At 40.6% G+C, this 17,956-nt stretch overlaps 1 protein-coding gene across 1 annotated transcript; it reads left to right on the top strand.

Moving 5' to 3' along the window:
* Positions 1–209: 209 nt before the first annotated feature.
* LOC101886389 (uncharacterized) lies at positions 210–14,306 on the top strand. The gene is made up of 5 exons (XM_073924121.1): positions 210–296; positions 5,480–5,753; positions 9,400–9,480; positions 9,724–9,804; positions 9,888–14,306. Exons 1-5 carry the CDS (start codon positions 264–266, stop codon positions 10,772–10,774), a joined length of 1,356 nt encoding a protein of 451 aa, XP_073780222.1. The 5' UTR covers positions 210–263; the 3' UTR covers positions 10,775–14,306.
* The last annotated feature ends 3,650 nt before the right edge of the window (positions 14,307–17,956 follow it).

Genomic DNA, 17,956 nt, shown 5'->3' with positions numbered 1-17,956 from the left:
TGTGTGTGATCTGACCTGCCGGGGGTCAGAGGACTGCACTGTTCCCATGCTCAGCTGCATTATCCTGCATCTCCAGAGACACACACCGGTCCTCTCCCAAAAAAACGGTATTATCAGCGCTCATCATATTCCGAGCCTAACGAGGTCACAGAGAATGGAGAGAGAGAAATACACACAAGTCCCAGCGGTGGAGCACACACTGGCACACGCACAGCTCTATAAATGCAGAGTGTGGACGGCTGGTCGATTCACACTCGCTCGAGATGAAGATGAAGATGCTGCAGCACTGGAACATGGTGGGTGAGCCCTCTGTAAATATGACCGTTTAATAACTCATTTCTAATAACTGATTTCTTTGCCATGATGACAGCACTCAATATTTGACTTGATTTGTTTCAGGATACTAGTATTCAGCTTAAAGTCACATTTAAAAGCTTAACTAGGTTAATTAGGGTAAAGTTAGGGTAATTAGGCAAGTCATTGTATAACAGTGGTTTGTTCTGGAGACAATCTAAAACTAATATTGCTCAAGGGGGCTAATAATATTGACCTTAAAATGGCTTTAAAAAAATAAGAACTGCTTTTATTTTAGCCGAAATGAAACAAATAAGACTTTCTCCAGAAGAAAAAATATTATAGGAAATACTGTGAAAATTTCCTGAATCTGTTCTACATCATTTGAGGAATATTTGAAACAGTTATGTGGGTTGAGGTGAAGGTAAGATTTGTTTGTTTTTATTCTTCGAGTAATTGTCAAATGTCATTTTTTTTTATGTTAGCTGTCGGATTTTTATTGTATTGATGTACACTTGAGATGATAATAGTTGATACACTGTTGTTCAGGGGAATTATGGTTGAGGTGTGTAAAAGAGTTATTGTGTCGTTAATCATGGATAATGAAATGAGAGTGGCGGTCTAACTACACACACACACACACACTTATATTAGACATGCACAAACTTGTAACACACACACACAATCACAAATAGACAATCACATACAGACAAACTTTTTAACACTCTCTCTCCCTCTCTCACACACACAAAACACATTTACACACCTATGACGCGTTCTCACAAACGTCTAACACACATCCACAGTCTTATATCACACATAAGAACATAATGACACACACACACACATACACACACACACACACACACACACACACTTATATTAGACATGCACAAACTTGTAACACACACACACACACTCACAAATAGACAATTACATACAGACAAAACTTTTTAACAAACTCTCTCTCACACACAGACAAAACACATTTACATACCTATGACGCGTTCTCACAAACGTCTAACACACATTCACAGTCTTATCTCACACATAAGAACATAATGACACACACACACACACACACACACACACACACACACACACACACACACACACACACACACACACACACACACACTTATATTAGACATGCACAAACTTGTAACACGCACACACAATCACAAATAGACAATCACATACAGACACAAACTTTTTAACACACTCTCTCTCCCTCTCTCACACACACAAAACACATTTACACACCTATGACGCGTTCTCACAAACGTCTAACACACATTCTCAGTCTTATATCACACACAAGAACATAATGACACACACTTATGACATGCAATTTCTCTCTTTTTATTGTATTGATGTACACTTGACATGATAATAGTTGATACAGTTGAGAGTGGCGGTCTAACTAATGGCGCATTGTGATTAACTATGGGATAAAAGGGTGGAGTGGGAGGATTGTGTCACACTGAGGAAGGCATTGTCTTTTAATCACCTGTAGAATTTAAGACAATATAAAATAAAAACAGCACGAAGCAATTTCTTGAGTGCGAATCATTACCTTTTTTGAACAATAGCATTGACAAGATTGACGCACCAAATCAAAGACGTTTCTAAAAAATGCCAGCGCGCATATTTGAAACAGAACAACAAAATACAAGGATGAATAATTGTGACTTCAACTTTGTGTGTGTCTGTGTATAAATACAGTTGAGGTCAGAATTATTAGCCCCCCTGTTTATTTTTTTCCCCAATTTCTGTTTAACGAAGAGCAGTTTTTTCAGCACATTTCTAAATATAATAGTGTTAATAACTCATCTCTAATAACGGATTTATATTATCTTTGTCATGATGACAGTAAATAATATTAGACTAGATATTCTTCAAGACACTTCTATACAGCTTAAAGTGACATTAAAAGGCTTAACTAGGTTAATTAGGTTAACTAGGCAGGTTAGGGTAATTAGGCAAGTTATCGTATAACGATGGTTTGTTCTGTAGACTATTGAAAAAAAAGTTAGCTTAAAGGGGCTAATATGGAACTAAATCAATGCCAAAAGTACTGAAATAAAAGCTTATCGAATAGCACAAACTCAAAAAAAATACACTGAATTAACAACTGCTTGCATTTGAATGACTTGGATTGCCTGGGTTTGTATTTTTAGGTCATGAAATTTAACACAGCAGTTTATTTAAGCTGTGAATATCTCAACTAAAAATATTGTATTTATTACATTACATATAATTATATTATTATTATATTTGTTAAGACATTAACACATTTTCATACTTAAAAACTCAATAATTCTTATTCAATTTCCAGATTTTATGTAATATTCAAAAAATCAATTATATGGAACAAATTAAATGCCAAAAGTATTGAAACAGGTCGCTGGGTCGAACCTCGGCTCAGTTGGCGTTTCTGTGTGGAGTTTGCATGTTCTCCCTGCGTTTGCGTGGGTTTCCTACGGGTGCTCCGGTTTCCCAAACAGTCCAAGGACATGCAGCGCAGGTGAATTGAGCAGGCTAAATTGTCCGTAGTGTATGAGTGTGTGTGTGAATGTGTGTGTGGATGTTTACCAGAGATGGGTTTGCTGCTGGAAGGTACCACTGCATAAAAACGTGCTGGATAAGTTAGCGGTTCATTCCACTGTGGCGACCCTGCATTAATAAAGGGACTAAGCAGACAAGAAAATAAATGAATGAATGAGTATTGAAATAAAAGCTTATCGAATAGCACAAACTCAGCTTGCATTTGAATGACTTGGATTGCCTGGGTTTGTAATTTTTAGGTCCTGAAATTTATCACAGTTGTTTATTTAAGCTGTGAATATCTCAACTAAAAATATTTCAAACACAATAATTCTTATTCAATTTCCAGATTTCATGTAATATTCGAAAAACAATTTCCAATTTACTTTCTTTCAGTAAAAGAATTTGCTTCCATAAATTCAGTGGATCAAATTAGGCTGATTAAATCAAATATTAAATGCGACTTTTGTGCTGTTATTTGCTTTTTTCCTCAATTATTTACTGGTTTAAACATCTTTGATTGGTCCACCTGCTAGTGAAAAAGCAGCTGGAGAATGTCAGTCTGCAATCTATTGCTTTTCCTGCAGTTCCTGGATGTCATGTCACATTTCATTCATTTTCTTGTCGGCTTAGCCCCTTTATTAATCCGGGGTCTCCATAGCGGAACTAACCGCCAACTTATCCAGCAAGTTTTTACGCAGTGGATGCCCTTCCAGCTGCAGCCCATCTCTGGGAAACACTCATTCACACACACACTCATACACCACGGCCAATATAGCCTACCCAATTCACCAGTACCGCATGTATTTGGACTGTGGGGGAAATCGGAGCACCCGGAGGAAACCCACGCAAACACAGAGAGATAATGCAAACTCCACACAGAAACGCCAACTGAGCCGAGGCTCAAACCAGCGACCATGTCAAATTTTAAGAGCCGAATTTGATCCACTGAATTTTTGGAAGCAAGTTTTTGAACTGAAATAAAATGCACTAAAAATGATCTTCTGCACATCACGCTTCAAATTTTTCACCGGTATTGAATATTTTGTGAGTGAAATCTGAAAATTAAATAAGAATTATTGAACTTTTAAGGATGAAAACGTGTTTGAAATATTTTTAGTTGAGATATTCACAGCTTAAATAAACATCTGTGTTAAATTTCAGGACCTAAAATCACAAACCCAGGCAATCCAAGTCATTCAAATGCAAGCAGTCGTCAATTCAGCGTATTATTTTTTTGTTTGTCCTATTCGATAAGCTTTTATTTCAATACTTTTGGGATTGATTTTGTTCCATAGGAATAAAATGGTGTTTAAAAAAAATAAAAACTGCTTTTATTCTAGCTGAAATGAAACAAATAAGACTTTCTCCAGAAGAAAAAATATTATCAGACATACTGTGAAAAATTCCTGAATCTATTAAATATCATTTGGGAAATCTTTTAAAAGGAAAAAAAATAAAAAAATCAAAGGGCGGCAAATAATTCTGACTTCAACTGCATATATATATATATATATATATATATATATATATATATATATATATATATATATATATATATATATATATATAATCTCAGAAAAAGGTACAAAATAATTAAAATAAAATGATTAAAAAAATATATATATTTATTAACATTTTAAATAACTGATTTCTTATTGTATGTAGTTTCAAATGAAATTATTAAATGAAATGAAATTAATAAAGTCATTATTGCTTTTATTACTATTACTATTAATAATAATAAGAAGAATAATAAAAAAAAAATAATAATAATAGTGGCTCAGCAATTAGCACTGTCACCTAACAGCAAGAAGGTCACTGGTTCAAGCCTCGGCTGGGCCAATGGCATTTCTGTGTGGAGTTTGCATGTTTACTGTGTTGGCGTGGGTTTCCTCCGGGTGTTCCGGTTTCCCCCACAGTCCAAACACATGCGCTATAGAGGAATTGATTAACTAAATTGGCCGAAGTGTATGAGTTAGCGAGTGTGCATGCATGTCTGTGTGTGTGTGTGTGGGTGAATGAGTGTGTATGGATGTTTCCCAGTACAGGGTTGTAGCTGTTAAGGCATCCGCTATGTAAAACATATGCTGTATAAGTTAGCGGTTCATTTCGGTGTGGCGACCACAGATGAAAAAGTGACGGAAAATGAACGAATGAGTGACAATAATAATAATTAATAGAGTGATTTCTGAAGGATGTCTCTGAAGAGTGGAGTAATGAAGCTGAAAATGCATCTTTAAATCACTGGAATAAATGATTAAATTAAATTATAATCTACTTCTGAACTGTTAGTTTATAGTGCAATGACATTTGACAATTTTACAGCATGTACTGTATTTGTAATGAAATAAATGCAGCCTTAATAGCTTATTTTAAAACATTTCAAAATCAGGCTGACCTCAAATTTTAGACTGATAGTGTAAAAAAATATCATTTAAGCAATGCTAAAATAATAATATAAGAAAATATGCTGAAAACGTTGCAAAGCTGAAAGTATGTATCTCTAAAATGCACTGCAATAATCTAAAAAATTGCTTTTCATTGTGTAATGGACAATATTAATAATATAACTCATCAGGAGTGTCTAAAACGTGATCTGCACTCATCATGGTCATCAGTATATATTTGTCTACAGGACCTGAGGAGTATGGTGGGGCTGTGGCTCTGTTTGTCTCTGGGACAGTGCGGTATAAGTCCAGAATTTCGGGGGACAGATTTAGGAATACTACCTATGGACAACTTCACTCTGTCCCAGCCGATATCATCGGAGCCTGATTTATCCTACTGTCAGATGATTCTGGAGGCGCCGGTTCCTCCGACTGCAGATCAGGTGCCCTGGTACTGCATCTGCTCCGCCTGCTCGGGAAACAGAGGACAGAAAGGAGACAGAGGAGACCGCGGACTCACAGGTATCAAGACTATTCCACTCTCTGATCGATATTAAATGAGTCACTGAAAACATCACTGACTGAAAAGCTGAATGAATAGGGGCGGCATGATGGCACATAGCAAGAATGTCGCTGGTTCGAGTCCTGGCTGGGCCAGTTGGCATTTCTGTGTGGAGTTGGTGCTCCGGTATCCCCTACAAGTCCAAGCACATGCGCTATTGGTGAATTGAAGAATCTAACTTGGCTGTAGCTTAGAATGTGTGTGTGTGTGTAAAGAAGTGTTTATGGGTGTTTCCCAGCATTGAGTTGCAGCTGGAATGGGATCCGCTATGTAAAAGATATGCTGGATAAGTTGGCGGTTTATTTCGCTCTGGCGACCCTTGATGAATAAAGGGACTGAGCCGAAGGAAAGTAAATGAATAAATGAATGGCGCTGTGTGCTACTTCTGCGCAGAATATCGTTAAAAATCTGCAGATGTGGAACGATTTTGGGAGCATCCAAACTAAAAACTTCCTGGCTGGAAGAGTTGGTTGGACGAGGTGTGCCTGAGCGTGGTTTACTTGGGCTTTGGCGCGGTACGCTTGCGCGTGAGTGCAAAACGAGCCTAAGCCCGAAAATAAAAGCAAGACGTCACTTTTAAGGGACTGTTTGATACGGATTTATATTTATTTATTTATATTTATTTACTGCTCAATAAACGCAAACTGTCAGAGATTATTAAAGACACAAAACCTTCACTGCACGACAGCTTCACCTTCAGCAAACCTCCTAATTCCTGCATCACGAGCACTTTATGATTGTTTTTATGCATCAAAAGTGGCGGATCTGTTTGGCGAAATATTTAACTGTGTGTCACCGCATCACTAATGACTAAGGGTGCTTTCACACCTGTGAATGGATTCAGTTGTTCCGAAACAGAGATTACAATTGTTACATTGTTGCTCTTTGCTCTTGGAGCGGTTCGCTTTCACACTGCAAAGTTTTTAATCGGAACAAAAGAGCTAAAACAAGTCACGTGCGAGTAAACTCTCCTCACATTGGTCAGAGTGTCAGGGTTTATTTTGCAGCGTCCCGCTCAGCTGTCAGGAGAGGTGGTGGTTTGGTGGTGATTGACAGGGTGCGCGCGCGACGTGTCTGAGGAGAGATGCGGTGGGGAGGGGTGAGAAGGGTGCGCGACGTAGCCTATTTGAGGACCGGGAGGGAGACGCGAGATTACTGGGAGATCATCACTCGTTTGCGGGCATCCGGAGACTCGCGAAACTTCCTGCCCTGCTCATAATTCTCTCTTTATACAGCCATATGCCTATTACATATCCATAAAACACTGTGATATAACCGCGCTCGGATCGCTTTCTCACTGTAATCAAACCGCTCCAGGGTTCGTTTCAATCGAGCCGAGACCACCTCACTCAGGCTGTCTCGGAGCGATTACTTTGGCGCGGAACAGAGCGCGATTGCCCTGTTCAAATATGCCGAACGAACCGCGCTAACTGGACAAACAAGACACGTTCCGAAACAAAAGTGTAGGTGTGAAAGCACCCTAAAACAACATAGCTAAAGAAATCTCCACTGTGCTGAGCTAAAGCGCTTACTGAACAGTGCATCACTGATGACGTAAGAGTGCTCAGGTGCGAATGCATTTTGAGTACGGGCTGTCAGGGGAGACAGGAGGGGGGACAAGCATGCTTTGGCCCGGTTCAAGGCAACTGTACATAGTGCGAGTACGTCCTCAGTCATACTGAGGCAGGATGTTATGCAAGTAATACAAAATATTTTTGGTGATGTTGTGGACTTTTCTTTTACAACAATTTATCTGGGAAATATTCCAGCCACCTTAACGGTAAAAGACAAGCATTTATTAAAAATACTTCTAACAACCAGTAAGAAAACTTTAACTCGACTCGAAAGAAGCTATAACTCAATCCCCCTGCAAAATCTGAATGGTTGGATATCTTATCGAATGTTCAAAATATGGAGACTTTTTCTGTAAAACTACAAATGGTCAAATGTCTGTAATATTAGAAGAAATGCATTGTATTTATGAACAACACAGGGTACTTTAGTTCATTTTTTTTAAGTTCCCAGGTTCTGCAGGTTGCAATGTCCCCAATTTTGCTTGCCAATCTTAAGCCAATTGTTATTGATTGTTTTGGTTTATTTGGAAATTGCAACCAGCGCAGAGCTCGGGGGACCAGAGTGGAGTGAGTGCTCCGACTTGGCCCCCCTATATAATGTAAAGTAATGTGTATTTATATAGCGCATTTATTGTGTATGGTCATACACTCAAAGCGCTTCACAATCATGAGGGGGGTCTCTCCACAACACCACCAGTGTGCAGCATCCACTTGGATGAAGCGACGGCTGCCACAGGACAACGGCGCGGCGGGTGTCAGGGCACTCACCACACACACCAGCTATTGGTGGAGTGGAGAGACAGGGATAGGAGCCAATTCGGTGGATGGTGATGAGTGGGAGGCCATAATAGTAAGGGCCGATAGAGGGACTTTGGCCAGTACACCGGGGTTACACCCCTGCTCTTTATGAGAAGTGCCCTGGGATTTTAATGACCACAGACAGTCAGTACCTCGGTTTAACGTCTCATCCAAAAGATGCCGCCCACTGACAGTGTAGTGTCCCCTTCACTTTTACTGGGGCATCAGGACTCACACAAACCACAGGTTGTGCGCCCCCTGCTGGGCTCACTAACACCATTTCCAACAGCGACCTAGTTTTCCCAAGTAGTCTCCCATCCAGGTACTGACCAGGCTCAGCCCTGCTTAGCCCTAGTCCTTTAGTTCATTTTTAAAGGGAACTTTTTATCCAAAAGAGAGAGAGGTGCACTGCACAGGCTGAGCTAAAACTTTACAGACACATTCGGGATACACCAAAGGCTTATCTTACATCTTGTAAATAGGGTTAACAAGGGTGCCCTTTAACACCTCATTTTTAAAGTGGGCATCTTGTATACAGATCTCTTTAAATGTTTATTTCCATATTTGACTTAATTTGATTTCCTGAAAGTGATTGCTGGTTAACAAGTAGGAAAAGTCTAAAATGGCACTGAAAAATAGCCTGACAGTAGCAACAGGCAAAGCACATGAAATGACCCAAAAGACATTTTGATAAATGGAAAGTAAAGATTAAAAAATGACAAGCAAAAAATTCCATGATATTCCATATATATACCTTACTTTCGATGTCTGGAATATACCTTATAAAATTCCATGTTTGGTGAGGCAGTGGCGCAGTAGGTAGTGCTGTCGCCTCACAGCAAGAAGGTCACTGGGTCGAGCCTCGGCTCAGTTGGCGTTTCTGTGTGGAGTTTGCATGTTCTCCCTGTGTTCGTGTGGGTTTCCTCCGGGTGCTCTGGTTTCCCCCACAGTCCAAACACATGCGGTACAGGTGAATTGGGTAGGTTAAATTGTCCGTAGTGTATGAGAGTGTGTGTGAATATGTGTGAGGATGTTTCCCAGAGATGGGTTGTGGCTGGAAGGCCATCCACTGCGTAAAAACGTTCTGGATAAGTTGGCGGTTCATTCCGCTGTGGCGACGATTGATTAATAAAGAGACTAAGCCAACAAGAAAATGAATGAATGAAAATTCCATATTTCAGAAATGACTTTCAGAAAACCTGAGTTTATTATTGTTATTACCTGCTTCTCACAGGAGCTCCTGGCAGTCCGGGTCCAAGGGGTCTCACTGGGCTTCCCGGCCGTCCAGGATTCAGAGGACCTCCTGGAATAAAGGGTGAGACACAACAAGACTCACACAGGAATGAATGTGTCTATTGCATTGTGAGAGAAAGCTAAAACATGTATGGTGAGATTACAATAAAGTTACTTGCATGAATACATAAGAGAACAGACAAGGGAAAGAAGATAGTCCACACAAAATGTACTCACCGTCAAGTTGGTCCAAACCTCTATACAGTTCTCTGTTTTACTAAACACAAGATAGCACACAGTTGAAAGTAAGTTAATTATGTTACAGGTGAGAAAGGAGATATTGGAGATAAGGGCGACTTGGGTCTACCTGGAACTTCGGGGTCAAAGGGTGTGAGGGGCAGCAAAGGTCAGTGAAACGTCTCTAAATCTTTATCATATTTACTTACACAGAATGTCTATGATGACCATGCTTGTATACGTGCTACTCAGGTGAAAAGGGTGACCAAGGTCTGGATGGTCCTTCTGGAGAACCAGGCCCAAAAGGAGAAGATGGTCAATGCCCGCAAAGCTGTGCACCCATACCTGGACAAGATGGTGCACCTGGTCTTCCTGGGCTTGTAGGTGCACGTGGGTTACCTGGTCTGAATGGAGACCTTGGACCCAAAGGGCAGAAGGGAGATCCGGGTGTGGCAGGCGGACCTGGCACTCCAGGTGACACAGGGCCAAAGGGTGACCAAGGTCCACAGGGCCTGTGCAATTGTCATGATGGGGCTCCAGGAGCCCAGGGTCAAAAGGGAGACAAAGGTGATAAGGGAGATAATGGTTTGGCAGGGGCACAGGGTGTGAATGGAACCATAGGCCCTAAAGGTGCCAAGGGGGACATGGGATTGGCTGGCATTCCTGGACCTTGCTCACCTACAGTGCAATCTGCTTTCTCTGCCACTATTACCACCCCTTATCCTGCACCAAACCGCCCCGTTCTTTTCAAACGTGTAATCTACAACTTAAACCAGAACTATAGCCCTGATAATGGTGTGTACACAGCCCCTATTAACGGAACATACGTGTTTAGCTACAACTTACAAGTGTCTACCCGTATGCTGAAGGTTGGACTCTTCCGCAACTTTGAGGCCGTGGTGAGGACAACTACACCGGTGGAAATGAACACCGCTTCTCAGCAGGTGGTGATGGGTCTGGGTCAAGGTGATTGGGTGTGGTTGCAGGTGAAAGACAGCACCACTAATGGCATTTTCACTGGCACCGAGTCCAGCAGCACATTCAGTGGGTACCTATTGTACCCTGACAGATGTGATGACATGTTGTCAAGAGATTTCATGGAAAATGAGTTCCCCACTACAGACCTTAACTGGGAGTAGAGACCTACATCTGCATCCCACACTCTACTACTTAAACTCCTAGTCAATCTCTACTTTCTAAACCAGCACGCAAATACAGAAAACACACCTTAACCAGCTAATCAATGTGTTCAGGAATACTTTAAACTAACAGGCAAGTGTTTTAAAGCAGAGTTGGCACTACAGTCTGAAGAATAGTAGTCGGCCAGGAATAGGGTTGACTAACACCAGCTTAGACCTACACCCAAAATGTATTCGAAAACTTAGACCCAACTTTTATCTACTGCTTAGACATTCACATTAAACTGCTGGTGTAAGGTGAAAAAATAAAATCTACTTCAAAGTAGACCTATATACAAGACTCCTAGTTCAAACTTATCTTCACCCTAGACCTGCACCCTCATCCATTGGCTACATCCAAACATCTAATCTTAAAGTTTTATCTACTCCCCCGGGGTACCTCTAAACCTTCAACCTACACCCCACATTCTACAATCTAGACCTTCACCCAAGTGTCCTAATCTAAACTTTTATCTACTACTAAACCTGATAGGCTTGACCAAAGCTTCTAAACCCAAACATATATCTACTTCCTCCCAGTCCCTGAAGGCTGTCCCTAAATTGTTCACCTTCACTCAACATTCTTAACCTTCAACTACACACAGACACAACTTTGACCTCCCAAAGGGCTGTCCCTAAGACACTTCACCTAAACCTACATTCAAAACTTTCAACAACAACTTAGACTTACACCCAAGATTCTTAACCCAATCTTTTATCTACTTCAACCTGAGGACTGTTCCTAAAACTCTTCACCAAAACCCAACGTTCCAAACTTTCAACTATAACTTAGACCTACCCCCACATTTCTTAACCCAATCTTTTATCGACTCCTCCCTGAGGGCTGTCCCAAAACTCTTCACCTAAATCAGGGGTGTCCAAACTCGGTCCTGGAGGGCTGGTGTTCTGCAGAGTTTAGCTCCAACTTGATCAACACAGCTGCAAGGATGTTTCTAGAATGCCTAGTAAGAGCTTGATTAGCTAGCCTAGGTGTGTCTTATTGGGGTTGGAACTAAACTTTGTAGGACATCAGCCCTCCATGACCGAGTCTGGACATCCCTGACCTAAACCCAACATTCTAAACTTTCAACAACAACTTAGACCTACACCCCAGTTTCTTTACCCAATCTTTTATCAATTCCCCCCTGAGGACTGTCCCTAAAACTCTTCACCTAAACCCAACATTCCAAACTTTCAACTATAACTTAGACCTACCCCCACATTTCTTAACCCAATCTTTTATCGACTCCTCCCTGAGGGCTGTCCCAAAACTTCTCACCTAAATCAGGGGTGTCCAAACTCAGTCCTGGAGGGCTGGTGTTCTGCAGAGTTTAGCTCCAACTTGATCAACACAGCTGCAAGGATGTTTCTAGAATGCCTAGTAAGAGCTTGATTAGCTAGCCTAGGTGTGTCTTATTGGGGTTGGAACTAAACTTTGTTGGACATCCACCCTCCAGGACCGAGTCTGGACATCCCTGACCTAAACCCAACATTCTAAACTTTCAACAACAACTTGTACCTACACCCAAGTTTTTTTACACAGTCTTTTATCTACTCCCCCCTGAGGACTGTCCCTAAAACTCTTCACCTAAACCCAACACTCAAAACCTTCAACTATAACTTAGACCTAAACCCAAGTTTCTTATCCCAATCTTTTATTTACTTCACCCTGAGTGCTGTCCCTAAAACTCTTCACCTTAACTCAACATTCTGAACTTTCAACTACAACCTACACCTTTGCCTACGTTTCTTCGACCAATCCTTTATCTAATCCCAGGGCTGTCTCTAAAACTCTTTATCAGCACCCAAACTTTCAATAAAGCTTCTAACACAACCCTAGACCTACACTCAACATTCTAAAGCTAAACATTCGAATCTAACTCCCCACACCTGCATCTAAGTAACCTTTTGGGTTACTAAACTCTGGGTGTCATTAAATGTCCTCCTGGTAGGCAAGTTCAGCCCCCGAGAGCCACAATCCTACAGAAATTTGAAACAAACCTAATCAAACACACCTGAACAAGCTAATCAAGGTCTGACTGTTCCACTGTGATCACACTAGAGTTTGAGCAATGCAAAAATGGACAAGATAAAACAATATGAATATTGTTGATGCAAGCAAGCGATTGCTCAATATTTTAAACTTCTGTACAGAGAGGTCACGTTTTGATCTTCTATTGGTCTAACGCGATCATGTGATGTGATTTCACAGGTCTGAGTTCACCAAGCTTACGTTTCGAACATAAAGAAATGCGAGATTTGTCTCAAGAGCTTGCGTTTCCAGTCTGCCGCAGTTGCATGGATATAAATGGAAGTCTATGGGGCAAGAAGTGCAGTGTGATCATGGCTTTACTTGAAAGCTTCAGACAGGTGAGTTTTTAATCAAGCCTGGGCTTGCAGCTGTCCAAGACTCAACTTGCCTACCTGAACTATACCCTAACCCAGCAGTTCCCAAATCTAATCCTGGGAGCCCCTTGCCCTGCACTTTTTTGTTGCGTTCCAAATGGCATATAGTGAAAGGCACTTTGGAGTGAAGACAATCATGGCCAAAATACTGAAGGGTTATTTAAATCGGGTCACCTCAAAGGGGCCCTTTTGAATGAAGGCTACAACTGATGGACATTTCGGGCCATGATCAGGGAATTCGCTTGGTGTCAAACATTGTGTTCAATTCGAGGGCTCATCCCCATGCCTTAATGGCAATGACCACTGCCTTAAGCATACATTTAAGACCTACACCCTCAACCCCATAAATGACTATGTTGCCTAACCAGTTTCTAAAATGATTCAACCTAATCTCTTAACCTCTAATGTTTCCATAATATCTCAGATTACACATAGATTCTATTTTAAGATCACTTTGTGAAGCTTTTATGCAGGAGTCAATCTTTTGGCTGAAAGAAGGGCCTCGTCTTTCTCATGTCTGCAATGGAGATGACTGGTGTTTATTTACAGTGCATGTCTTGTAACTTGATTAGCGTTATTGTGCCAGCATCAATAGTTGTATTGAATCTCCCAACTGTGCAGGTCAATGGAAAGGTTGCTCCCTTGACAGACACATTTTCCCGCCGGATGTTTGTTAAATGGCAAGGAATGTGCCAATCAGCTGTTATATCGCGGTTCCAGCTATTGAGGGGGCCCACACTGTGAATAAGAACCAGAATGCTGGGTGGGCCGGTGCACATCTGTGTCTCAGGATAGATAAGCGGAACAAAGACAGAGGTGATGAACGCCCATTTGGGAGATGAAAACGGAGTCTCTTCACGAAGGGATTAGATATTTAGAGTTTGAATCCTTCAGACACACAATGAGAGTCTCTTATGGTGTTACCTGTACTCTATTATGAAAAGTGTTTACCTGGGAGCTGTGAATTCTACCAACAACTCTGCAACAATGTGACAAAACATGGCTGACAAAACCATTCATGTTCATGCTGGTGTTCTATGTATTGATTACCCCAATGTTTCCAATAAATTGTAGGGTATTAATCTGACTTCTTGTTTGTGGTTATTTTTGGGCTTGATCAGAAGTCCTCAAACTTGAAAGTACCATCTGAGCAAACCAAATCAAACCCAATTACAATAATAGTGAAAATGCCATGATCAGTGTAGCCGGACTTTAAGGTTATTTGCATATTTAGCAGTTTGAACATACAACAAAGTGCTGCAGTAATGAGATATTTTTGTTGGCCAACCCATAAGACAACCATAGGGTTTCCTCGGCCATAGGATTTTAGAGCCACTAATGCTTTTGGTTGCAATGCATGGCTAAATATAAGAAGAGTAAAAAACAGGCATCTGTAACCCCGCCGGTCCTACACCACCCAACCCGCTCCAGGTTGAGATTGAACCGGCGACCGTCCGCATGGGAGTCGGTTGCTCTAACAAGAAGGCTAAAGACCCTGGCCTTTAGCTTCTGTCGGTAGAGCACCTTTAGAGGTCAGAGGAGTGAGGTTTACCTGCACAGCACTTACTAGCTGGCCTCCATTACACTCACCCCCTTAAACCTTACTCCCACCCGGGTCACGGCACCAATGTAAACCTGCCGGTCCTACACCACCCAACCCGCTCCAGGTTGAGATTGAACCGGCGACCTTCCGCATAGGAGTTGGTTGCTCTAACAAGAAGGCTAAAGATCATGGCCTCTAGCATCTGTAGCTAGAGCACCTTTAGAAGTCAGTGGAGTGAGGTTTACCTGCACAGCACTTACTAACTGGCCTCCATTACACATCAATCAAATTAAAGCTGCTGCATTTGTAGGTGGCTGCAGATGTGCCAGTAAGAAGTCTTAGGCCGCCTTTACACTAATATGTTTAGTGTAAACTGATACGTTTTTCTATGGCTATGCCATCCGTCCACACTACGCCCAAGCTTGTGAGCTCAGACGCGAGAATTCGCTAAAGCAGCTTTTAGCGCATGCCAGAGTGTGTGTGTGGTCCCATGAAATGCGTTTTCAGTGGTGTAGTGTGGATGCCAAGCTTTTCAGAAACACTAGGTGAAACGCCAGTGTGGACGTGGATCGCTTTCATTTTAAAACGCTGTATTAAAACTAAAACATTTTAGTGTAAACGGGGACTCAGTGCTATCACTTTAAATTTTAAAGCATCCATACTTGTGAAATAATTTGAAACTGGTGTAAATTTGTCAGCGTAGAAATGATACCCCAAGATCAAGTTTTCTAAAGATCTGCCTTAGAAATAAGCATGTAAATGCTAAAAAGGATGGAGCCAATAACAGAACCCTGAAGTACACCATAACACAGAGATGCACAAAGTAGGACCTGTGGGCCAAAGATGGCCCATGATAACCTTTGATTTGGCCCACCATGCCATACCTTTAATAGAAATTGTTATTTCTAACTTAACGTAATCTTTTGTTACAAAAAACAAGCTTGAATTAAATATTTTAATTATATGTTGTAAACAGGGCTTTACATTAACTTTTTTGATCACCAGCTACTGTGGCTAGTAGATTACCAACATTACTAGCCACTTGCCATTTTCACTAGCCACAATTTTATTGTTTGGAAAATATATTTTATATAAATAAATGTGACTTTGACATGCTAAAATGACTCGATTTAGATGTTGTGTTGTCCACATGCGTCCTTATTTATTTCACTGTTTGTGTTTGTTGTGTATGAGCTTGCTCACTGTGCATGAGCAAATGGGTTGTGTCATTGCAATTGGTTTTTATTTCACAAGACTTTTTAGGGCTCAAAACTAAGGATTAACCAAATTTATCTCTGACCACATAAAAAAGAAATAATTACTTCTTAGCCACATATTTTAAATGTGTCAAAACAAGCAAATATATAGCTGTATGCATGCACTTTTTATTCAACAAAACTTTTCTTTTTTTTTTTTTTAAATTGACATTTAAAAAGATCTATTGTCATGCATCTAAAATATGCAAAGTAATCAGTCCTGGCTAAAAGTCCCAGACCAGCAGTTACTACACACAAATGGGGAGTTAATCTCATATTAAAGCAATGTTGTTGTAAAGGATGATAATTAAAGTATTTTAACAAAAATAACTGTAAGCAAAAGAAAGCAGGTAAAAACATACCACGAGTGATAATGAAAGGTTGATCACGTGCCTGAGAATACTTAAAACGAAAGCAGTGACTACTGCTGTTTCTTACAAATATATATATATTTTTCAATCTTGAGCTCTTAAAAGCAGCAGGACTGTGGGTACACGAGCATCATTTTTTGTCTAGTTTTTTTCAAAGAGAATCGATCGCAAGTGAACAGGAAAAAAGCGCAAGTAAACGGGAGCGTGCATGCTTTTTAACAGTCACGCACATCACATCACCTGTGTGCGCAAGTAATCATCCTCTCATAAGGTATTCACCTGCTTTGTCTCGCGCGAACAGTTATTATCTTCAGTCATGCTGCTGCTCGATTTTAAGATCACATTTGCACGCATATTGGGCCATCCTTAATGTCGAACCCTGCTTTAAGAAAAGTACAATGTAAAAATTATTTCCAACCTGCCAAAGTGGCAAGTGGAGCGGCTGTCTAACCCGCCAAAGCATTTGGCAGGTGTTAATGTAAAGCCCTGGTTGTAAATAAATCAGATTTATTTAAATGTTCATTGTGTTTTAAACAGAATTGTTTGTTTTCATTGTAACGTTAATTATAAAATGCAATAAATAGAATGCTTTAGTTAGTCTAATATGGTTAATTTATTTTTAATTATTATTTTTAAAAATAAGGAAATTACCCATGGCAACTTTGTAATGCAGTTTGACATATTTACCTTCGGTCCACAGCCCTCAGCTTTGATTTTTGGACCTTCATAACAAAAAGTTTGGGCACCCCTGCCATAATGGACCCGATTAATATCTGAACTTGTCATTTCACGGAACAACAAACCAAGACCTCAATACATCACTCTTATGTCAGTTTAATTATGATTTATATTTTAGACTATAAATCTGAAGTTGTGAGACTATAGTTTAACTTAATCTATTCCCATTAACGACACACTGATGTAACAGTACAGATTAGCTCTTTCTGTGTAACCCCTCCAGTCCTACGCTACCCAACCCGCTACGAGCTGGTATTGAACCGGCGACCTTCTGCATGGGAGTCTGTTGCTCTAACGAGGAGGCTAAAGGACACGTCCATCAATAGAGCACCTTTAGAGGTCAGAGGAGTGAGGTTTACCTGCAATGCACTTACTAGCTGGCCTCCATTACATCTGCATAACCCTGACAATTATAAGCATCTGTTTAATGTCTCATAGAATAGGAGAGGCTTCCTGGAGCTTACTGTGTGTCACACATCCTTTGTTTTTCCCAGCAAAAATCTAACATATGATTACATAAATCTCTTCAACTACACTATATTAATTTGGTTGCCACTGCACAAGGTTATGATGTTGGTAACACTATTCCGATGGTCCATTTAAGTATTAGTAGATTGTCTGCTTAATATCTGTTGATACTGCTCCTTTAACTGACATTTAACTGACTATAAGAAACTTTGCAAGTACATGTCAACTTACACTAAAGCCGCCTTTTCACTGCACACGACAAACGACAAGCGACAGACCGGAAGTCATTTATTTCCAATGGAGAGCAGTTGCATGGAGTTCCGATCATCTCTGTATGCGGAAAATTTGGATCCGAATTGAG

Source organism: Danio rerio, chromosome 15 (genome assembly GCF_049306965.1).
Source record: "Danio rerio strain Tuebingen ecotype United States chromosome 15, GRCz12tu, whole genome shotgun sequence".
In the NCBI taxonomy this organism is placed as follows: Eukaryota; Metazoa; Chordata; class Actinopteri; order Cypriniformes; family Danionidae; genus Danio; species Danio rerio.
This window is presented reverse-complemented; position numbering and strand designations above follow the sequence as displayed.

What these genes read in the sequence shown, in the direction of transcription:
- LOC101886389 (XM_073924121.1), top strand. Translation starts at nt 264, where the DNA reads ATGAAGATGAAGATGCTGCAGCACTGGAACATG. An exon ending in TGCTGCAGCACTGGAACATG is followed by an intron (nt 297 to 5,479) that starts GTGGGTGAGCCC and finishes ATTTGTCTACAG; the next exon opens with GACCTGAGGAGTATGGTGGG. An exon ending in AGGAGACCGCGGACTCACAG is followed by an intron (nt 5,754 to 9,399) that starts GTATCAAGACTA and finishes TGCTTCTCACAG; the next exon opens with GAGCTCCTGGCAGTCCGGGT.